Here is a 23,243-nt window from a genome sequence, read left to right as displayed (position 1 = left end):
CACTAGTACTCCTCATGACGAATAAACTGACCTCTACGTGTAAAATTGGTGGAGTGCCCCTTTAAACCTCACAGCAACTTCCAATACCCGCATTTGTATGTCTTTATTTACATACAAAGATGTACAACGGTCATACAAAAAACACTGCAAGCTTTGTACATGCCAGAGGAGTGAATTAAATCAATTTATTGGCATATTATTACACAAGTAAATGGCTAAACTTCTATTCTTTTGACTGCATTGAGCTTCCATAGAACAAGAATTGACCCTAGAGTTTTTCCCAACTGTCACTTGGCCAGCAACCCCTGTGTGGCTGCTAAACGCTCTTGAAGTAGATACAGAATTGCTGCAAATTAAGACAAGAAATAAAAATGCAGATTTGGTGAGTGAGTTCTATTGGCACACACACAAAATGGAAATATTTAAACACACTTCTGATTTATTAGCCACGTATACATTTGAGTTGTACACCATTTTTATGGCTCTAGAATGGATTGAACAATACAGACCAAACAAAGTCCTTGTTTACAGAGGTATCAGAGGAATAGTTATAGGTATAGGTATCAGAAATGAAAAAGTTGACAAACTAGCTAAACAAGCACTAAGGAAAGGAAACATCTGTATCAAACTATCCAAACCAGAGGGAAAGGGCAATGTATGGAGAAAAAAAATATATCAACAGAGAATGGCAACAGCATTGGGATCAGGAGACAGGTGATAGACATTTGCATTCAATTCAATACAAGGCAGTGAAAGATACAGGGAAGGAAACAGGAGAGAAGAGGTCATAATATCAAGACTAAGAATAGTACACAGCAACCTATGCAGCACACTTCATATGATAGGGAGGCATCCATTTGGTCTCTGTGAGCATTGTCAGGCACAAATATTGCAGAACATGTCATTGCCAACTGCAGTAGATATACTTCAGGAAGCGAGGACATGATGGAGAAAATGAAAGGATTAGGGATGAGAGGAGGAGAATTAAAGAACACAGTGGAGTGGAAGTACAAGTAAACAAGGCAGAGGATGCTTAATCAACTTCCTGCGGGAAATAGGACTGATGGAAAACGTTTAATAGTCGGGACACTGTAGGAGCTGACTGACTCCGGAAGATGGCGCTAATGCACCTACATGGATGCCAGCTGCCGTTAAACATCACCGAAGAAGAAGTTGAACGAGAGTTGGTTTCCATAGTGACCGTTAATGGTAGGTTGCGAACGGACAGCTAGCTCGGCAGGTAACCGCTATCACTCCCCGTAAACACGAAATAAACAGAAAATGCTACGTTTGTTAACCAGATAGTTCGGAACGACAATCTTTTTACAGGTTGCGGAGCGTTTTTATCCTTAAACTGTTAACCATAAGCAGCTCTGAGCGTTAAGTTAGCTTTTTGTTAGCCTTCTCAAAGCTAGGCTATGTGTAATGCAATTTAAACTGGCGATACTGTAACGCACTTGTTTCTTTCTGGTCAAATATGCGATAATGTTATCCAGTTAACCCCACCATACGTCGATCTAGTTTTCACGAACTAAACTGATGATGAACCCCATTCCTGTTTTTTACACCATGATGATAGATAGACAGTGTTTGGCTATTATACAACTTACTGTGATTTGCTTTATTTACTCGCACATTATTCTCAGTTGTTTCATATAATACATCTTGTACTTTTGCTGGCAGGGGAGGAATCAGCGCTCAGTGCTCACTAGTCACAATGTCCTTCAGAGACTTACGAAGTAAGTGAATATCACAATTTTCTGTATTGAAGTAGCAGTTTTGTGTCTATACACATGCTGATTCTTGAAGTTACATGTCATTTGGCAGATTTCACAGAAATGATGAGGGCTTTGGGCTATGTTCGCTTGATATCTATGGAGAACTTCAGAACACCAAACTTCACTCTCGTGGCAGAAATCCTCATATGGCTTGTAAAGAGGTATGCTGTTTTAACAAAGGCTGTAACTACCACCCATTGTCACTATCACTTTTATCAATTATTGATTTGACTAATGGCTAGATTGTTATGATCAGCAAATGTTTGGTATTTTTAGCTAATAACTGTCCTAAACATTACACCAGCTGTCAAATTATAATCATTAGGTTTTATCACAGTATATTAACCAATTAATCAACTGTCTCAGCACTAGTTTTCTCCATGATAGTCAAAACTATCGATAGTTATAGAGGGCAAAATCTAAGGCTCCAGCATGTTTCAAGTATGTAATGTAGATTAGTGCATTTCCAAAAGGAAAGGGGTGTTTTGATGAGTGATTGTTCAGAAAAAATCAAAAGTTTAGAAATTCTTTGTGCAACCTTTTTTTTGCATCATACATGATAATAAACTGAACATTTTGGATTTTGGACTGTTGATTGGACAAAGCATTCAAAGACATCACCTTGGGGTCCAATAAATAATAATAATAATGTTTCACTATTTTCTGACATTTTTTAGATAAAAGGATTAATCCATTAATTGAGAAAATAATCATCAGATGTGACTGGTTGGAATTTTTAAATCACCAACTGATCCACCACGAGCTAACCACTAAATGGTCTTTGTTTTTCATAAAGCACACCTTTTGCACACTTTTTTAGCATTACATTGCAATATGTTGAATTTCTCATCAAGGTGAAACAGTCATTTTTTTATTTGAGCTTGATAAATGTATTAATCTGGGGCGCAGTTCATAGCGTGTCATCTACTTCTGTTCTTTGTTTTCTGCCTGGCTCCTTCATTAGATGGGATATCTGTGTTTTTACTTTGATTAGCCAAAAGTATGTATAAATATCAAATCTTTTTCTCCCTGTCCCTCTCTTTCTCCATTATAGATATGAACCTCAGATGGATATTCCCACTGATGTGGATACAGAGTCAGACAGAATATTCTTCATCAAGGCCGTGGCTCAGTTCATGGTGACATCTTGTCTTACGTTTATACAGAATGTATAGTTTATTTTCAGCTACTGGGGGCCTGCTGGTCATCAGTCTGTCTGTCATTGTCTCTCCTGGTTGCAGGCGACTAAAGCTCACATCAAAGTGAACACCAAGCGTCTCTACCAGGCTGATGGCTATGCAGTGAAAGAGATGCTAAAGATCACCTCAGTGTTATACAACGCTATGAAGACCAAGCAGATGGCCCTGGAGGACCGAGTCGAGGAGGACAACAACAAATTCAAGTTTGACCTCGGCTCACGGGTGAGATGGGATTTTTGTGTTTTTATTGTATAGTGACAGTGGAGATGCAGACAAGAAATAAATTGGGACAGAGAGAGGGGTATGGCCTGCAAGAAAGGTCACTAGCAAAGTCAGTGTAATACATCAGGTTTTTCACTATTAAGTTTCAAAGCTCTTATTAGATTTCTGCTTTATATTCCCTTCCTGTTCCCCTCATTTCTGAAAATGTATCTTATATCAAATTTTAGGTGGAATAAGAAGCTCTTTTTTCTTTTGAGACAGCATTACAACAGTGCAGACATTTCTGTCCTTACATATAATGTATGCATCTTTCATGTGGATGAAATCAGGAACTGTGTCAGAAGTGTGTGTGTGTGTTGTGAATTAAGTCTCACTCTGTCTTCACTTAAGATTTCAGATCTTAAAGTAGCTCGGCAGCTGGCATCTGAGGTCACGTCAAAAGGAGCATCTCTATATGATTTACTGGGAAAGGAGGTGGACCTAAGGGTGAGTTAACATCTGAGAAATAACACCATAAGTCAACACTAATGAAGTTATTCTCTCATCTGTATTTTCATACCTCTTTTCTCAAGACAAATTAGGGCATACAAGTAATGTTAGCAGTCAAGGAACTTTCTTTAGCTTTTCTCCCATAAGTGCCGGTGAGGCTGGTAGCAAAAGGTGGCTTTGCTTTTCTGCAGTGAACCATGATAACAGTAACAGCCATACAATTATAATGCAATCTCTTTGAAGACATCAATGATAGTGGTGCAGGTGATGCAGGAGATTACTCTGCTGTCTTGTCGTCCATAGGAAATGAGAACTGCTGCCATTGCTAGACCTTTGGAAATCAATGAGACTGAAAAGGCCCTGAGAGCTGCCATCAAGGAGGTTTTGGTATGTCTTGAGATACATACTATAAATATAAAAATACTATAAACAAGTTCCTTTCTATCCATGAAATGTCATTGACTCTGCCACCATGCCTTTGTGTACCTCATCAAGGAAAGTGTGGAGAAGACCAAGGACATGCTGAGTAACGTCGTTTCTGATGAGACCAGTCTGGATGCCAAGATAGAAAAGAAGAAGCAGGAACTGGAGAGGAATCGGAAGAGGCTCCAGACACTGCAGAGTGTGAGGTCAGTTTACAACCTTACAGGGAGAAGACAATGACATGAGGAAAAATTATTCCCATATGCCTCAGCAAAAAAAAACAAAACAAAGCATAATAGGAGAGCTATACAGTGCAGTTTGAATTATACACATTCTTTGCCTGAAATTTTATCATTCAAGCAGAGAGATGGCTTATCTTTTAGCCATTTCAAAATGTTCTTTATTTGACTCACAGCAAGTCATTCAGTGCACACCATCTTGTTCCTCTCTCATTCTCTCAGGCCAGCATTCATGGATGAATATGAGAAGATTGAGGAAGATCTGCAGAAGCAATATGACACCTATGTGGAGAAGTTCAAGAACCTTTGCTTCCTGGAGTCTCAGCTGGAAGAATACCATAGACTGGAGCAAGAGAGGTTTGAGGTGGGTGAATGTGATAAGTAGAATAGCAGATCTCTTTTTTTTAAATTACTTCCTATGGGACTGCATGTATATAACTAATATTGTTATTTACTTTTACTTACGCTTTTGTAGTTTCCACTCTACAAAGTCAATATATGGAAAGTAGCCAGTTTTGCTGTGAATGGAAGAATGGACTTCATTCACTATTCCTCGAGTATCACTTGCTGACCTACTGAGAGAAAAGTTTATCCTTCTCTCATGTTTGGAAGTTAACTAAACCATAGTTATACCACTACATTAACTTATCTTTTAAAAAACTAGAGCTGCACACGGTGGCATTAAGACTGAAAGTACTTGGATTTTGCCTTTTAACAGATGTATGAAAGCACATGCAAGTGTATGCTTGTCTTCCCTGAATGGGCCTCTGCATGTTCTCTAAATGTGTTAGTCCTTTTGTTTCCACTGCAGGAGGCTGAAAACACACTGAGGATGATGCAGCACAAACTGAGGGAAGAGGAGAGGGATCTGATGAGGAGTTCCTGTGAGACAACCCCTAACACTGAAAGCAAAGCAATAATCACATCATCTCAACCCTTTTTTATGGTTTAACATGTTGTAAAATATATTTGCTGCAGTGAAAGATGAGGACTCTGATATGGACGTTCCTGAGGACGAAGGTTCAGACAGTGACATGGAGGAGTGTCGGCCTTCTAAGCCACGGCCCACCCGAAATGGCATCATGGCAGGTACATGGACAACTGATTTATTAAGTCCTTCATGTTATGATCTATTATTAGTTACTTGAAAAGGGGTTCAGTTCATAGTTCATATAATTTTACACTTTCTATGGATGTAAATGGTTCCATATCTTCAGTCCATATGTTGGCAGTCAGTGAGAGATTGTCCCCAAGTGGCTTTTGTCACACAAATTTCTTCGCCTGTAGAAACAGATGGATGCTTTTCAAAATCATTGTTCTTGTGATGAAGCCTTCTTACTGTACACTGAACAAGTCTGGCCTGGCCGTAAAGTTTTCCCATCTTGGTTTTGACTTCAATAACATAATTAAAGCTGAAAGCTTGTGGTCAGAGTGTGGACAATAATATTAAATGATTATGTGAAGCTCTGTGGCCGGTCTTTGGCATGAGTCTTACACAGAACTTGTATATGGATTTAGTAATACATACGAGCCAAATCCCTGCCAATGAATATTTGAATAATGTCCAAACCAAATACAACAGAAATTTCACAGGAAAAGCTGCTGTGTTGAAACACAGTTTTGCTTGATACACAACATCAGATGAAGGTATTTCCCAACTGAAAAAAAGTTAATGTCAGGAGTAAAAAAAAGAATAAAAATACACATACTAAATGCATAAAATAACATCATCTAACTACTATATCTCCTTTTCCTTTGTTTCACCTCAGGAAGAGGAGCAAGATTCATCGGGAACATGCAGGGTGGTGACAGTGATGAGGTTAGTACTGTCATAGCAACATCAATACAAGACTCCTTCCTTTTTCCTCTTAAATTAAGCCAGATGTAGCAAGTTACTCCTGAGTGGTGCTCTCTGTGCCATCTCTCTACAGAATCTTCATGTGTAATTTTCAGCCATGTGTCCTGTGAACCATCTCTGATCAGTTTCTCACCCTTTCGGGTTTCCAACTTGTACACTCTTTTGTATCTTACTCGTCTCTTTCACTTACTTGTATTTTAAAAGCCCTCCTTAGATGTTTCCAGAAGGCCAGTTCCTCATGCCAAAAAACGACAGGAAGGACAGGTTTGTGCAGGACCAGGATCCACTGTAGTTCACTCCTTGTTCCTCTGTGTGTTAAAAGGAAAAATCCATCCTTACTCTCTTTGACACTGTAGGGTTTGTCCACACAGCCCGTAACGCCTGTGTCCACTCAAGTTAAATCGAGTTCACAGATCTCATGGTTGAACAGACCATCCCCACAGAGCTTGCAGATCAATTGTTTGTCATGTTTTCTATTTTTTTTTGTAAGCTATGCTTTTATATCACAAAAATATGCAAACAACACACAAAGTAAATGGCATCATAGGATCACAGAAGCTCATAAACTGTATACACCTACCAGTTTCTTTTGTGTTGCAAAGAGTTAGTGAAAAAGCATCTTTTGCTGGAGTACAATCTATCTAAAACCTACTTTCATACTGTATTCAATGCATTCCGCCATCAGGAAGCTGCTGATCAGCACATAGATATACACATGTGGTCCCAACACTAATAGCTTAGTGACACATGTTGACATTAATTTTTGAAACCATTTACCCTCAACATGCCTTATCTTCTTGTTCTCCAGGTAATTATTTCAATACATTTCCCAGAATGTCTTTGTAGACTCCATATCAGGGACTGGGAACGTAATGCTTTCAATTAAAGGTGGGCTGATGGGTCAATGAATAGCTTTAGAGTGTGATCATTTAGTTGACGGTTATCTGTCATGACAGCAAGGCCCCTTTCTCAGAATGCAACTACTCTGGTGGCTGCTTGGCATTCTGCTCTACTTCTTTTCTTCTACTGTTTGCACATATTTCCCACAGTGTTGAAGGGTTTAGAAAGGATTTTTCCTTTAAATTAGGTACATGGTTTAAGTGGTCCCTGTAGTTGTGTGATTCCAGATGGATATGTTCTACTAGCTCAGGAATCCACTGTTAACTCTGGACTGGAGTCGACGAGGGGGTTCTGTGATTGAAGTTATCTTGATGAAGTGTTAAGCTGAAATGGAAATGTGTCTGTCGTTGCTGTAGCTCTTCACAGTGTGTTTAATTATTACCTAGAAAAGTACATTTTATGATTGATCGTTTGATGGGACTCTGAATCTAACTATGAGCTTTTTGTAATTGTTGTTATTATGTGTCCCCTGCTTGTCTGCTGTTTCAGACGGAAGACAGTGAGATTGATGTGGATGAAGATGATGATGATGAAGAAGATGAGGAAGGCGATGAGGAGGAGAGCAAGGATTTGGAGGACGACAGTCTGGAGGGCCCGGTGTCCAGGGGTACTCGCCCCACCAGGGGAGGCATTAGACCCCCTCTGCTGGAGGAGAGCGACAATGACTTCTGAATAAAGAACACACACACTCAGTCGTGTGCGCTTCTCCAATCTAACTCAGATTAGACCATCTCAATCCTCATTACAAATATGTATTATATGTATTATAATATGTAACTATTACATCATGTTGTTATTGCAACACACAATATCAATATAGTCCTTATTTTTGAATATTTATGTAAAAATGTCTATTCTAATAAAATATTAAAAATGTATTAGCTCCTCTGTGTCCCTTGACTCAAGTATAACAGCAGCATAAAATTTGATTGCCGTGTCTATGAGTGGGATCCACCCAATTATACACCAGTATGAGTGAAAATGCCTTTTATAGGAAATGAATCATTTAAAATTAGGATGGGTTACAATAAAGCAGGTGAATTGTAAAAGGCTTACCATTGGCCTTAATAATTCCTAAATATGTTACATGTTCCTTGAAGTCTCCCTACATTAAAAAATGTGATTGGGTTATTATTACTTCAGTTGGACGTTTGAGCTTCAGTGTGCAGTGAGTTTGACACTTTATACGTTAATCTGCTGAAGGGGGAAAGTTTCTCTGTGCTTAGCGAAAATCTCAGTTTAAGATGTGTGTCCCCAAGCGTGATTAGGGGCATCACAACTAGTTTAGAAGCCAATCATGGACCAGTGTGCAATACACAGAATGGACTTTTTTTTAGTGGAGTAGGAGACATCTTGTGTCCGGCAAAATACTGACATATTCATATAATCTAGATGTTATTATGAGACTTTTCTTTTTTGTGGAAAATCCATACCAGAAACAATATTCAAAGCAGAGTATTTTTATGTCTTAAAACATGTCTGGAGGGAATCTTTAAGAATATAAAACATTTATTGACATTTAGACTCAAATGTAACATCTTTACACCAAGTAGTAATTACCTAACGGCTGTAGTAGATTTGAGGGTACAGTATGTTCTTCTAAAATACAGACCAGAAGAACAGAGGTGCTAAAATAGTCGGAATTCATGAGCCATGCGACCATAATGAGACCTTACGTCATCAGAGCGCGCGCTGGTTTCAGAGAGGAGGTGTCAGATGCCTCTTCGAAACAACAGTAAATTGTCGTCTAGTTACGACCTGTTTTTCCTCTCATACTGGTATGAAACCGTGTTTATACTTGAACATTCGTCCGTTTTGGTTATTACTCTCTTAACTACGTGTCGGCGAAGTTAAAGAGAGCACGACCAGCTTGTTTATAAGAAGCTAGCCTTGTTTATGCGGAGCTAGCTGTAACGTCAGCTAACTAACGTTAGCCACACTGACGAGCAAAACTGCAGCCGTCTGTATAATTGTAGAGAAATAACTCTGAACGTACTTAAATTATTCTTCTCTTAGTAAACATGCCTGTTTTGTTCACCTGTGTTTGTTTACTAAGCCACAATTTTAATTGACGCTTAATTATATGTACAGTGTTTAACAAGATGCATTGGCTTGCGTCACTGTATTCACACATGTTAATGCTACGAAATTTTGGCTCTAAAAAATTAATAATTTAATTGATTTTTAGGCGTACAAGGGTTGTTGTTAGTTATATATAAACAATACATGCTGTACACTATTTTTGTCTTTAATATACTCTCACCGGCCACTTCATTAGGTAAACCTGTGCAATCTAATGCAATCCAATACAACAGCTCTGCCATAAATTCTACATTTACAAAGTTTATACATTTTCAGCTTTTGTTGACGTTGTCAGAAAGATGATAATTCTACTTTATGCTTATCATTGAGGTCGTTGTGGGTGGTGGTGGTGTACTGGTGTGCATTAATAATATTTTGTCCACTCCATTAACATACATTAGGGGGGTAAAATAATAGAAACATGTTGCAATATAATGCAGTCCAGTACCTAATGAAGTCACTGAACTGAGCAGAATGTTAAACGTAAACATGAACAAATATGGAGATGTCATCATTCTATCTAAAGTAATATTTAGGGTAAGACTAATAATAATAATCATACGGTTTTGACTCAGTCAAATCAAATGATATTCAAATGAGGTTTTATTAGTTTTAGCATCAGCTTTGACAAACTTCTTGTCAGTCTTTGTAATCTGATTGGTCTCTTGTCTGCACTGGTCTCTCTCTCAGCTGAGGAGCAGCTGCTGGGATGCCAAAGAAGTTCCAGGGCGAGAACTCCAAGGCGGCCACAGCCAGAGCACGCAAGGCTGAGGCCAAAGCAGTGGCAGACGCCCGCAGGAAGAAGGAGGAGGACGATGCTCTGTGGCAGGAAACTGACAAACATGTCCTCAAAAAAGAGCAGAGAAAGGTGAGCTCTCTCTCCAGTTTGGTGCCATCTTCAAGTCTATCTTAAAACAATATTCAGGTGCCCAAATGAACAATTATTTTTGGGGCTTTTTGCTGTAATCATTCCTCCTGTTCACACTGACCATCAGAAGATCCCTTCATAATGCACTTACGATGATGTGGCTAAAATCCACAGTCCTCCTCTGTGCCAAAATATTTTTAAAAGTTTATCTGATGCTAATATGAAGCTTTCAAATCAGTCAAATCAAGTAGATATATTTCAACATTACAGTCTTTCTTAGAAAGTTCCTCTTTTTGTTACTGTGCTTCCACCGCAGTTCAACTTGGAAACAGAAAGAAGGAATTTGATGTTAAAATACTGTAAATTTGGCAGATATCCACTTGATATGACTAACTCAAACTGCCGAAGCCTCATATGAGCTTCAGATCAACTTTCAAATGCATCATTGCACAAAATGACTGTGTGGACATACTGTGGATTTTGTCCATCACTTACATTGAAAGCACATTTGAAGGTGATCTTTTAACAGCCAGGATGAACAGGAGGAATGATTACAGCGAGGAAAACCTCTTTCACCGTTCATATGGACACTTGACTGTTGTTTTAAGACAGACTTGGAAAATTTGTGAACCTACCCTTTAAGGTTCAAGAGTTTGCTGTTTTGATTATGTGTGTACAGACTATTTACTTATCTTAAATAACAAACAAGAAGATACTGACAGAAGTGTCACATTTGAGAAGGAAAAAAAAAACAGGATTACAACACTCAGTATTCGACTTGAACAGGAACCCTGTCTGCCTCTTTTTTTGTCTCTCACACACATATCCACAGATTTAAAGTCTAATAGATGGGATTCAGTTTTAATTAGCCCCAGCCAAACTTTGGGCCATTGTATTAGCAAGCAGTTACAAAACAGAATAGTAAAAAAGGAGCAAATGAGCTGTGCTGAATTTAATCTGCATTCACACAATAACAAGATCAGAATGTTTGAAGTAAACTTAAATATAACTGTTTATATAGTGTGCAAAATAACACCTGTGTGAACCAGCTGTCATGGTCTTAGACATTGTCTGAGTTTGGGCTTGACCTAACTCCACATCTTATCAATTACATGCAGAAGTTTAATAACCACAGTGGGCAGTCTTATTGGGACTCAACAGGAGATTTGCTTAAGTATCTCTTTTTTTACCTTGTAGTATTAGGTACAGAATACTTGCACATGTTTTGTTGCATGATTTTTAGTCCTCAGTGATGTCAGGTGAGAATCAGTGAAATTTGTTGAATAGTGAAGCGATTGTAGGCGTCATTATGCATGTAGTGGCCAAACTACTTTAACAACTACTCTTTTTTTTTTAGGTACAAAAGATCTGCAAGTTTGATTAAACTATTTTCTGCTTTTGCAGGATGACAAGGAGAAGAGGAGGTTAGACCTTCTGGAGAGGAAAAAGGAAAACCAGCGACTTCTAGATGAGGAGAACGCCAGGCTGAAAGGCAAATCCCAGAAGGAGGCTCAATCAGGAGGAAAAGTTACTCGTGCCCAAATTGAGGAGACACTCCAGCAGGAGCAGCAGCAGCAGCAGCAGCAGCAGCAGCAGCTCAAGCCGAAAGGTAAAGTGTGCTGGTTAAAATAAATATGAAACTGTTTTGTGGATCAAACTAGTAAATATCTTTTAACTATAATACCACCTTTGTCATGTTTGGAATTATCTTCCCACAGAAAAGAGTCATCTGGATACTCCACTGGAAGAAAATGTGAACAGAATTATCCCTGAAGAAGGAACTGAGGAAGCCAGAACAATAGAAGATGCCATTGCTGTGCTCAGGTACCGATAGTTCATTGTGTGCGACATCTTTCCATCTATGTATTTCTATGGCTCCATTTGTTTTTACATCTCAGAATAATGTATATCTCCACAGAAAAAAATGTCTTAAACTCGATGTCGCAGGCCTGTAAAACAGCAAAGATGACTTGTGAACGTTAACATTTCATTATTGCATATTCCATCTTCCTTTCTCCCAGCACGGGGCCTGAGGAACTGGATCGCCACCCGGAGCGGAGGATGAAAGCAGCGTTTGCTTCCTATGAGGAGGCCAACATGCCTCGCCTAAAAAAGGAGAACCCCAACATGAGATTGTCTCAGCTGAAGCAACAGCTGAAGAAGGAGTGGATGAAAGCACCAGAGAATCCCCTGAACCAACGCTTTGCCACCTTCAACTCAAAGTGACACTTTGAGTGCACTTCCCACCCATAACTCCATTTGAAAACTGTCTGCCTATACACATTGGAGACTTACATTGGAAAATTCAATTATTTCATCTAAAATTGAGTGTTGCTGATGAAAGCTTCACCACAGCTCGCACAGAAACAATATCTCGTGCCAGAGGACTCAGCTTCATTGTTCTATTCACTAGCAAGGAGAAAATCATTTTCCCCTATCAAGGTCACAACTGATCATCATGTCTGTGCACATGGCCTTTGATGAGGCATTTCAGCATCTAATAAATTTAATTACATCTTTTTTCTAGCACTTCTGGGGAGGTGGGAAACCAGATGTTTTGAGAGTAACTTATTAAAGTTCACCGCTCGATCATCAACATGTCTTGTCGCTTTTAAATGCAAAAGTGTTCTTCACTGTAGTTAAGAGAAACATAAAGTCACACGCTGAAAAAGTTTTGCCAACTGCTGCTGTTTACCTAAAATTCAAGGAGGTAGTTGACTCTAGTTTTGTATCCAGAAATGCTCAAAAGCCACCAGCAAAATGATGGTCAATTTAAAATAGCTGTGGCTGGTAATGTGTTGTGCGAAAGTGTTTTTGGCAAGACTGACTAACCAGTGTCTTTGAAAGTTTCTTGGTTGTTTGCTTAAAGGGCAAAATACAGTGGCCTTGAGCATTAAAGCCACTGTCGCCAGTGGATGAAGAGTCTTGGCCTGTATGAACGGTTTGTTTTCTATCAAGACATCCTCACTGTGCTTTAGGCATAGAAAAACTATGTTTACTAGTTATAATAAACAGTTTCTCATATAATCAAAAGGATTACAGGAGGGCCAGTTAGGTACAGGGATATATTATTGTGTCTGTGAGCCGGACAACAAGGACCCACAATGCTCTGGAGTAGAGTCTGTTAAATGCAGAAAATGATAAGTGATTGCAATGTATGGTAACTCCTGCAGGAAAAAGAACTAATTAATCTGCGTTTACAAGCTGACAGGTGCACTCAAATATTTAATTGGTACAGAAAAAATTTCAGCATGAAGCCACCAGGTTTACATAACAAACATCAGTCTGTAGAGTCTTTCCTACTTCAACAAAATGATCAGGATGTTTTTGTTCTTTTTTAAACAACCCAAGGCCTCACACAGTGACTGAATTTGGCCTCCCTTATCTTCACCAGACCCTGCAGCCTTTAGTCAGCTGACTTCAACGTCCTTTTCACAAATTTAGAGCGCTGGTGAAATGAAAGTACATGGTGACTTCTGAAAACAGAGCACTTTGGGTCTGAGCCTAACACTCAGATTGTGGGCTCATGCTGCAGTATATGAATGTTTTAGTCACTAATCTGTTTATAAAATAAGTTATAGTAAGTGCAGAAGTGGGTCATGGAGAAATATGGTCATTTAACATCTCAGTTGGAAGACAAACAACTTCAAGGACACCAATTGATAGCATCAACTGAATCAACTTTTAGGGAAATGCTTTGTTCTTTGCATCCAAACATTTCCAGATTTTTTTTTTATATATAGTTTTTGAAAACACAACCATGGCGGTAGTTGTTACTTCTCAGTGAGTTTGGTATCATTAATATAGCCAGCGACAGTTGTCCTGTGCTGCTGTTGTTCACAAAGGTTTTCTCCAGCGCAGCAACATTCATATAGTGAGCTGCTGAGGCAGCAGAGCTGCAGGCTTTGTAGGTTCGCCTGATGCCAGGTGGAGAGATGGCGAGCAAAGATAAAACTGAGCTAAAGCAGAATAAGTATAACATAGAGATAAAGTACTTAAAGGACTAAAATATAGTTTAGTTTATGTAGTTAGCTAATCAAAAGGTATTTGAAAAATACAATTTAGCCATGCAACATACCTGAAAATTCTAGCCAAGCAGAATTGGCCAGAATTTATAATAATAATCCATAAAAGCAATTCAGTTTCTGGAAATAGTTTGTATTCTTTAAATGATATGTATGTATAAGTGCTGTACTTCACACTGAAAGAAATAAGTTCTGTTTCATGTTTTTGTTTTTTACAGCAACAAAACACTACATTGTAGAAGGTACTTAGTTGAGAAAAGGAAATGACTTCCACTGACTGTTCTAGAGTTTGAACATCCAAAGTAATGGACTTCTCATTTTTCTTCGTGAACAGTTATATTTCTCAATATATCTCTTAATGCAACTATTGCAAAATTGCTCCTGCGGTCACATTTGTTAGATCTAGGACACATCACGGCCTTGTTTACCCTGGTTGATGCATTCAGAACCAGATTTAAAAATGGACACCTTTGTCCAACCAGGCTCTTGTGGGGGAGCAGATAAGAGACTCTGCAAAGGCCTTTGAACCGTGGAGCTTCAATGACAAGTTCAACTGACCTTTTATTTTCCACTTTGCATTGAAAGCGACCAGTTCCTTTTCTTTTCCTTAGCAACCAATCAGTCTACTCCCAATTTATAGGGACTTCTTTGAGCTTGTACGTGTGATGTTCCCCTTTACAGTCGGGTCTGATGTTACAGGGTTTTGTATCCTAACCTGTCGCTGTACCCTCCCACTCCCCGTCCATTTGCATGGCAACCCTTTAGCAGGCCAGCTGCTGCTGCCCTTTTCTTTCTTCGTTTTGAATTCTAATCATTACTTTCAAAGGATAGGGTCTCCAAAGCTCCTTTATCAAGTGTATGTACTGGGAGGAGGCAATCGGCTGTCCAGCACCCACTCACTCTGCTCTTCTTAACACTTCTGTTCTTCAAACCGAGAGCACTTCCTATTAGTCACCTGCTTCGTCACATTTGGAGAAAAATAACGTTTGGAAGAAGAAGGTAAGGATCACCTGCGGTAGTTGCTCAATTTGTTCATATTTTTTAAATTATTTATTAAAGCAAATATAATAATTGAGGTGTTAAATTGCAGTGGAGGGATTAATTCCAAAGTAGAACAACCACTTTTTGAGAGAGCTAGATACACACTCTCAAAAAATTACTGGCACCAATGGAAGATGGTTCCCAAATTGTAAAGCACATTGAGATCAACTATTTAAGCTGCCATTCACTCGTCTGTTAATATTTACGTTAACTTTTATTTATGGTTGGCTTAAAATTTACAATATGCAATATAGTAAGCAGTATCAGTCACATTTAAGGCTCTGCAGGATTATGTATGTTATTAAAATCAGCACTTTTCTGAAAGTTTTATGATTTGTTTCAGTGGTTAAGTGACGATCACTGACGATGTCGTTATTCCTTTTTGTCCCCAGGATCATGCAGTTATTATCTGGGGATATATGTACAATTTTGGAATATTTAATTTGATTAATTTAGTGAGTATATCAAAACATACAGGGTCAAATCTAAAACTATTATTTTACGAATTAATTTGAACATCATTCAATACATTTTTAAAAGCTACCAGCCTTCAGTGTAGGTTTTTTTTTAAATGAGAAAGTGTTAGACTGGACAAAGTTACATCCACTTTTTAAAATCTAGTAGATTGTAATGTAAAACTTTAATTTTGGCTTATAAATATCTGCTCATGATTTTTTTTCCACCACAATAGTTTGATAATGAGTGAGACTGATCTGTATAGTTTTCTCAGCCTTTCTGATTTCCATGTCCGCTAGACAAATATGAGGGGGGGGGGGTCACATCTGCTTTTGACAGAATGTTTCACATTCACAACCTGCTGAGCACACAACCTGGAATAAACAAATTGTTGCTTTTATTTAAGTAATATTTTGCAGTGGATAAATACTCGTAGGCTCAGGACTGTAGATTATTAGACAATGTTAATGTTAACAGTTTAAGGCATAGTGTTTAATTAACCCATTTTTCACAACTTTTTACAATTAGCAAAGGACATAAATGCATTTTCTGTTGTGTTTTACATTTGTCTACTCTGCCAGAGTCATTTAGGGACCCCTCTATAGCGCAGGCTTTGTACCACATGCTCATTTTTGATCTACGTTTGTGGCAAAGCATGGAAAAACAACATGAATTGATGGCTAATGTGTACACATTATTCAACCATGATATCTTGGATCCAAATATATTTCAGGACATTTGTTATATGTCATCATCCTCTTCTTTCTCATCTTTCCTCTTGCCTGCATGTTATCTTATTTCAGCTCCGCAGTGATGCCATGAGGTTGATTTTGGTTAAACCCACCAACGCAACACGACGTCTTGACTCAACAGGTGAAGTCTTCCGTGACGGGGACCATGAGCATTGCACCTCAGGAGGTCCATCACCCCCCACAAAAACCCCTGAGGGGATGTGCGATCGATACTCGGGGACCTCCTTGGAAGTGTCTTCGTCCCCACAGGAGACAAGTCTGTGCTGTCTTTCGTCTGCCCCCCATGAAAGATCCAATGGAATCAGTCCTCCCAGAGTTTCAGCCCAGATGTCACCTCTGAAAACTCGAAATTTAACCTTATCACAGCTAAGTGATCAGGACTGGCTGCTGCTTTGTGGCCAGGTTAGCAGGGTAGGGGATGATTCACTATCAGCAGAGAGACCAGGCACCAGTGTGGGACATCCAAACCACAGTGACAGATGTGGTTGTTCCTGTCCTGATGCACATTCAGAGGGTTCTAGTATTCAACCACAATCAAAACACAGTGCAGTCCAAGACGGCCTCTCCAGAGTTTCAAACAAGAGAGGCCTTTCATCTTCACCACACTCCAAGATTTTCTCTCAAAGCACCCACTTTTCGACCTCTTGCCAGGTTTTACCACACCAAACAAACCAAAGGGATCTTTTGAAACCTGCAACAAAACATCCACAGGATAATTTCATGCCTCACTGCAGTGACCAAGAAGGTCAAAAAGAGCAACAGCTTTGCAATCATTTTAAACTCAAAGACAGCAGCCAAGCAACCTGCCCAAATCTGTTCAATATTCCTCTGAACTCCATCGAGTGCACTGAGACAAATCAGAAACTTCCCCAACAGCCACAGCTTGCTGCCAGCACAGACCACAACTGGAGAGAGCTTTTTGGTAAAGAACCAGTGTTAGTTCAGCAATGTCAAAAGCAAGACTCTCACTGCTCTGTAAGTGGTGAGGAAACCCGGAAGTCATCTGGAGATCCCGCCATCATCCTAAAGTGCCGTCATCTCCCTTACAACCCTCTGACCAGTGCTCCACGGGTGAAGAGGTCATCTACACCAGCCAGCAACAAAAGCGTCCAGTCCTTCTCCGCCAGTCAGTACAGTTCACTTGACAACCAGGAGTTAGTGGAAGCGAGAGCAAGACAGCGACAAAGTCAGGTACATGGTTTTTTTTTTACATGCTGTAGCCTCTTGATCCCTTGTTGAGGTCATGTCTCAAAACTCCACGCAATTCGCTTTTATGGTTACTCAGGCAAACTTTGTCTGCATCATGAACTTTAGTATCCAGAAAAATCCCCATAGACATCTTACCTGTTTGAAAGACGGCCAAGGAACAAGAAACCAGAAGATCTGAGACAGACAGAATGCTTTTCGTAGAGAATTTTTGCATTGTTGTTAGGTTTTGAAAAGGATTTCCTACCAAAATCTCACATCAGAAGTTAATTTCAGCAACTAAGTTGAATACACTGCTTGAAAGTTTGGGTGCTCCTCTGTCTTACCTCATGCAAACTCATTACACATTATTTTATTATACTATATATCACTTTCAAAAATTACGTCTAGTTCTTTCAGCATGCAGCATGTTCTCTGATAAATTACCTTACTTTCATTTGCAGACAAACACTCAACACCTCAGCGGATCGAAACTCTCTCTCCCTAAACACCTTCCACCTTCCGACACCACACAAAGTGGTGACATAGTCAATGGGGATATTGTGCGACCGCTGACCAGCCATGACACTGTGAGATCCAGTCTTGCAGATCTTCACTCAGGCCAGCAGCCCCTTCAGCTTCTTCACAGTGCCATCCTCGAGGATGCCTTCTCCAAAGTCATCAGAGAAGATTCCAGTAAGGCCAACAGTGAGAACCTGACCAGGGAGGAAGGTAGCGTACCACAGAAGAAGACCAAGGACATCAGCTACAGACTGGGTCAGCGAAGAGCTCTCTTTGGGAAGCGCAAACAGCTGAGCGACTATGCCTTGGTCTGCGGGATGTTTGGCATTATTGTCATGGTGATTGAGACAGAGCTGTCAAGGGGATTTTACAGCAAGGTAGTCCTCTTTAGACTTACTTTATTCATGAAATACACTTATACCCATAGTTTTCTGTATGTTTTGATCACTCAATGTGTCCTTGCAACAAGCTGCACTCACCATATTCATGTTTTTGTCTCCATTTATTTACAGGACTCTATATATTCATATGTACTGAAAGGCCTGATAAGCCTTTCTACTGCTATTCTTCTTGGACTCATTGTGATGTACCATGCGAGGGAAATCCAGGTATGTGGATGAATTAACAGCACTCCATACCTATGGTCCTTTTTCCCTTAATGTTGTGCAAGGCAACTCAGTACCAGGTAAAAGTCACCAAATTTTCTAAAATATTGTTTCAAACATTTTACACTGGCAAGGACAACAATAAGCAGTCTGTTGGATCAGTTGGATAAGATTCATGAAATAAGAGGAAAAGCAAACATCTATGCTAAACTCATTTGACCAGTATTTGTTGAGTTAAAGACATTTTACTGCCATCCAAAAAATCTGAAACTTCCCCCAAACAAATACATTTAACATTCACATTCTTCTTTTTCTCTTCTCTTCTCCAGCTCTTCATGGTGGACAACGGAGCAGATGATTGGAGGATAGCCATGACCTTTGAGCGCATTCTCTTTGTTGTGTTTGAGCTCCTCGTCTGCGCCATCCATCCGATCCCAGGCCAGTATGTGTTCAGCTGGACTGCTCGATTAGCCTTCAGCTACACAGCGTCAGTAGCGGATGCTGATGTCGATATCATCCTCTCTGTGCCGATGTTCCTGCGCCTCTACCTGATTGGCCGGGTCATGCTTCTCCACAGTAAGCTCTTCACAGATGCGTCCTCCCGCAGCATTGGGGCGCTCAACAAGATCAACTTTGACACCCGCTTTGTCATGAAGACTCTGATGACCATCTGTCCTGGCACTGTCCTGCTGGTCTTCAGCGTGTCCTGTTGGATCATCGCAGCGTGGACTGTGCGTGTATGTGAGAGGTATCAGCAAAAAACGTCTGACCTTGTTACTCTTGCTTTTCTTTAGTAACCAAGTACTTGCATTTGTTCTGTGTCAGCAGTGGGTATGTGTAGTTTCCAGTTTAAATAGTTTTGAAATGATCAAAATAAATGAATCAAATCAGTGGTAGTTCACTTGTAAAACCTCCTCCTTGGTATGACTGAGCACACAGTTTCTCTCCAGCTTTTGAAGTGCTCTTACAGCCAGGCGTCATGTCTCAACAGGTATTACGATGCCCAGGAGGTGACTAGTACCTTCCTTGGAGCAATGTGGCTGATCTCTATCACTTTCCTGTCCATCGGCTATGGCGACATGGTCCCTCACACCTACTGTGGAAAAGGAGTTTGCCTGTTAACTGGAATCATGGTGAGATTGGTACAGATACAGTAGAATCAGGCATCTAGTGGAAGGTAAACCCACTAGAAGCTAAGCAGCCTATACCAACCATTTATCTATCTAATTACCAAAACCTACAGTATAGCAACATTTTTGGTGCTTAAATTTATAGTATACCTTGGAATAATTTCATATTTGTAAATCTTAGTTCAATTAGTAACTTACACAAACTAAGATTAAATTGAAAACTAATACAAACATAACACTTATGTGAAACTAATAATGTTCATGTTGTTAGTTTCATTTATATTGTGGTTGGTATATTTTTTACAGTTGGATGTGCTGATTCTGCATTCATGTAACCTAATTAACCAAAGAAAGCCTGCTTTAAGATTTCTGACCATATAGATGTGATGCTTTTTACCACAGTGTGCTATAGTCACATTAATCAGTGCTCTTCTCTTCAGGGAGCGGGCTGCACAGCCTTAGTGGTTGCTGTTGTTGCAAGGAAGTCAGAACTCACCAGAGCTGAGAAGCACGTCCATAACTTCATGATGGATACTCAGCTCTACAAAAAGGTCTCTTTATACTCCAACATGCACATTTATTTTTTACCTTATTGTAAATTTAATTTAAAAATATGAAGTATTTGCCTTTTTGACCATATTGGGTCAGTATGGTTTGTCTCAGGACACAAACATTACTAGACTACTGATTCACATGAAACTCCTCAGATAAAAAACACAGCAGCCAATGTGTTGAGGGAGACGTGGCTTATCTACAAAAACACCAAGCTGGTCAAGAAGATTGATCATGCCAGAGTTCGCCACCATCAGCGTAAATTCCTGCAAGCCATCCACCAGTAGGTATAAATATGTCATCATCAAGGGGGGCAAGGTTAAGACCAACAGAAAAATTCACTCACCATCACAGTTTTAGTAACATATTGACACATTTTGCTGACACTGCAGGTCTTGCACTTTACTTCCTTTTGCTAAATGTTCAGTGTTGTTACAGTAAAATGTGTGACAGGGTGTTTATTTATGTACTTGTACAAGTTATGACTTCAGCTGTTAAAAGGATAAAGGGCACTATAAATTTATACTACTTGGCATGAAAGTGACTCTGGTTCTGATTTTTGACTTTAGACTGCGAAGAGTCAAAATGGAGCAAAGGAAACTAACTGACCAGGCCAACACAGTTGCTGATCTTGCAAAGGTTTGTATATGCAGTGCCTTTCCAAGTTTAATAAAAATGTAAAGCTGCTCTACTTAATATTTAGATATAAACAACGGTTCAAATGACTACACAATGTGATGAATCCACAAAGAATAATCAGCAACTCTACTGGCTTTTGAACATAGTGAAGCATATAGCAGCTAAAGAGCCAGATATTTCCATCAGGAGTTGGTTGAAACCAAATCACAGCTAAAGAGAAAGTGAATATTGCACTCAGATTTGTCAGGTTGGCAAAATTAAAGGTGCAGTGAGTAGAATTTAGTGGCACACACTTGGCAGAAATGGAATTGTGTTTCCATTAACTTATATCTACAAAGGGAACAGGTCCTCTGCCACGGAGCCCGCCATGTTTCTACAATAGCCCAGAACGGACAAACCAAACACTGGCTCTAGAGAGGGCCTTTCACATTTTTCACAAGTTTCGCTGACACCGTAGGTTCTCCTACATGCATAGAAGGGGAGGGTGAGGGGTATTCAGCTGGTTGCAATCTACAACCTCACCACTAGATGCCACTAAATCCTGCACACTGGTCCTTTAAATATCCAAATAAATTCTCATAGTGCTCCAATAAGCAACTGTTACCTAACCATCCATTATCACTTATTAATCTCTATTCAAATTAATGAAGGAAGAGTCTTTTTTTTGTATTTTTTAGATTAAATCCCCAATTTATTTTTACTTCCTGGAAAACAGTATATTTGCAGTTCATTAAACAAATCACTACCTCAGCTAACAAGCTCCTTGGAGGTCTATATAAGGTATCTATAGGCTGAAAAGAGGACCCAGTTTAGGCTGCCCAAACGAGACCCATATCCACTGTGAAATAGTGGACATGTGTAGCACAAGATGTTAATAAATCATTTAATTTCCCACACCTTTACTACAAGTCCAATAATAGCTAAGTTCAAATACACCAATTTACACCGCTCAAGTTTGTATGTTTTCTTTCTTTCTTTTTTGTACAAGTCTTTCCTTTGGTTTAGATTGTAAAAAGTGAATTATAAACCTTTTTTGCCTTGGATGAATTTTGTAATCTGTATCTCAAAATATGTAATAATATACAAGGAGAGGTTCCCCACGCCACTCAGTGTGACGTCTATTCAAACTGACCACAGGGTGGTATAAAGTCAGATGTGTGAACTGTGCTCCCTGTTGCTCTGCAGACTCAGAACATGATGTATGATCTGGTGTCGGAGCTGCAGCATCGAAGCGAGGAGCTGGACAGGAGGATCGTGGCTCTGGAGGAGAAACTGGACTCCATCCTCCTTAGTGTGCAGTCACTGCCCGTTGCGCTTTCTCAAGCAATAACAAAGCTACAAAAAGATTTCCTGGATGACTTAGCCTGTCGTGTCCACTTCCTGTCATCCTCCCTCAGCTCTGAGTGCTGTTCAGTCCCTGCAAGGCAGATCTGTCCAGGCTCCACCACATCAGAGACACCATACAGCTGAAAGGCCTCACTCAGGGCTTTCCGTCTTCCTCTGCAAGTTTTGTTCATGTTGGGAAAGACTTTCTCAACATGCACTCTTTTTTTGTAATGCTTAACTATACGTTCATACAGTTACACACAATCACCCCTGGGAGTTACAGCTACAGTCTCATAATGAGCAGCTCCAATGGAGGGGGAAGTGCCACGGTCAGGAGAGTGTAGAGGAAGGGGAGACCATTATTCCTTCATTTCCTCTTCTCAAAGTTTCCCAGTTAGTGCAGGAACCAGGTTTTTCACCTCTAAATAGATAAACATTAGTCAGTTGAGCCTCTATTCGTCTTGCCCCACAAAACTCCATGTGGGATGATGATTGTAAAGCTTTAGGTTCATATAAAATTTTAACTGTCAATTGTTAAAGTCATTCTTATACATTGTATCAAGTTCATTCCTTCGCAGTTCAATAAATGATTATTATTATTCCACATTTTTCTTGGGACGCTCTGGTGCTCCCTCAGTGACCATCACATGTTTTGGCGTACCAATAAACTGTTTTGCAGTTTTCTTTTCTGAATATCTAGAGTTGCAAGACTGTGTTTTGAAATTATGGACAGAGGCTTTGATGGAAGTCTCAGGTTTAGAGAATTGGGCTTTGGGTTCATATGTTGAACTGGCTCCCAGGAGTGAATTTGTGAAACGGTAGATATGAAAAGCAGAACAGCATTATAAAGCAGCAAAACAGCTTTAAAAGGAAAAGTTGAAACAGCTGTAATTCACTTACATTTGTGAGACAAAATATCTGTGGTTTGTGAAAGATGCTGCAGAAAAAAAGA

General features: G+C 39.6%; 3 protein-coding genes across 6 annotated transcripts; all 3 read left to right on the top strand.

The window, feature by feature from the left end:
* The first annotated feature begins 470 nt into the window (after positions 1–470).
* cluap1 (clusterin associated protein 1) lies at positions 471–7,957 on the top strand. The gene is made up of 13 exons (XM_042415814.1): positions 471–1,240; positions 1,684–1,739; positions 1,828–1,939; positions 2,833–2,917; positions 3,020–3,199; positions 3,590–3,685; positions 3,992–4,075; positions 4,184–4,317; positions 4,573–4,714; positions 5,162–5,234; positions 5,329–5,439; positions 6,120–6,169; positions 7,598–7,957. Exons 2-13 carry the CDS (start codon positions 1,718–1,720, stop codon positions 7,778–7,780), a joined length of 1,272 nt encoding a protein of 423 aa, XP_042271748.1. The 5' UTR covers positions 471–1,240; positions 1,684–1,717; the 3' UTR covers positions 7,781–7,957.
* An 830-nt stretch (positions 7,958–8,787) lies between these two features.
* Positions 8,788–12,654, top strand: ccdc124 (coiled-coil domain containing 124). The gene is made up of 5 exons (XM_042415815.1): positions 8,788–8,886; positions 9,881–10,058; positions 11,463–11,667; positions 11,777–11,882; positions 12,080–12,654. The coding sequence occupies exons 2-5, from the start codon at positions 9,900–9,902 to the stop codon at positions 12,282–12,284; spliced, it is 675 nt and encodes a 224-aa protein (XP_042271749.1). The 5' UTR covers positions 8,788–8,886; positions 9,881–9,899; the 3' UTR covers positions 12,285–12,654.
* Positions 12,655–12,759: 105 nt separating this feature from the next.
* Positions 12,760–23,198, top strand: kcnn1b (potassium intermediate/small conductance calcium-activated channel, subfamily N, member 1b). Of its 4 annotated transcripts, XM_042415810.1 has the most exons (10): positions 12,760–15,082; positions 16,384–17,523; positions 17,982–18,416; positions 18,552–18,647; positions 18,974–19,392; positions 19,636–19,777; positions 20,215–20,325; positions 20,482–20,609; positions 20,896–20,965; positions 22,151–23,198. In XM_042415810.1, the coding sequence occupies exons 2-10, from the start codon at positions 16,399–16,401 to the stop codon at positions 22,433–22,435; spliced, it is 2,811 nt and encodes a 936-aa protein (XP_042271744.1). In that variant the 5' UTR covers positions 12,760–15,082; positions 16,384–16,398; the 3' UTR covers positions 22,436–23,198. The 4 variants fall into 4 exon arrangements, with proteins under 4 accessions (XP_042271744.1, XP_042271743.1, XP_042271745.1 ...); XM_042415809.1 differs by lacking the exon at positions 12,760–15,082 and having other exon boundaries at positions 16,122–17,523; XM_042415811.1 differs by lacking the exons at positions 12,760–15,082; positions 22,151–23,198 and having other exon boundaries at positions 16,122–17,523; positions 20,482–20,613.
* Positions 23,199–23,243: the final 45 nt, after the last annotated feature.

Source organism: Thunnus maccoyii, chromosome 7 (assembly GCF_910596095.1).
Source record: "Thunnus maccoyii chromosome 7, fThuMac1.1, whole genome shotgun sequence".
NCBI classification, from domain to species: Eukaryota; Metazoa; Chordata; class Actinopteri; order Scombriformes; family Scombridae; genus Thunnus; species Thunnus maccoyii.
The sequence above is the reverse complement of the archived record's forward strand: the minus strand, read 5'-3'. Positions and strand labels throughout refer to the sequence as shown.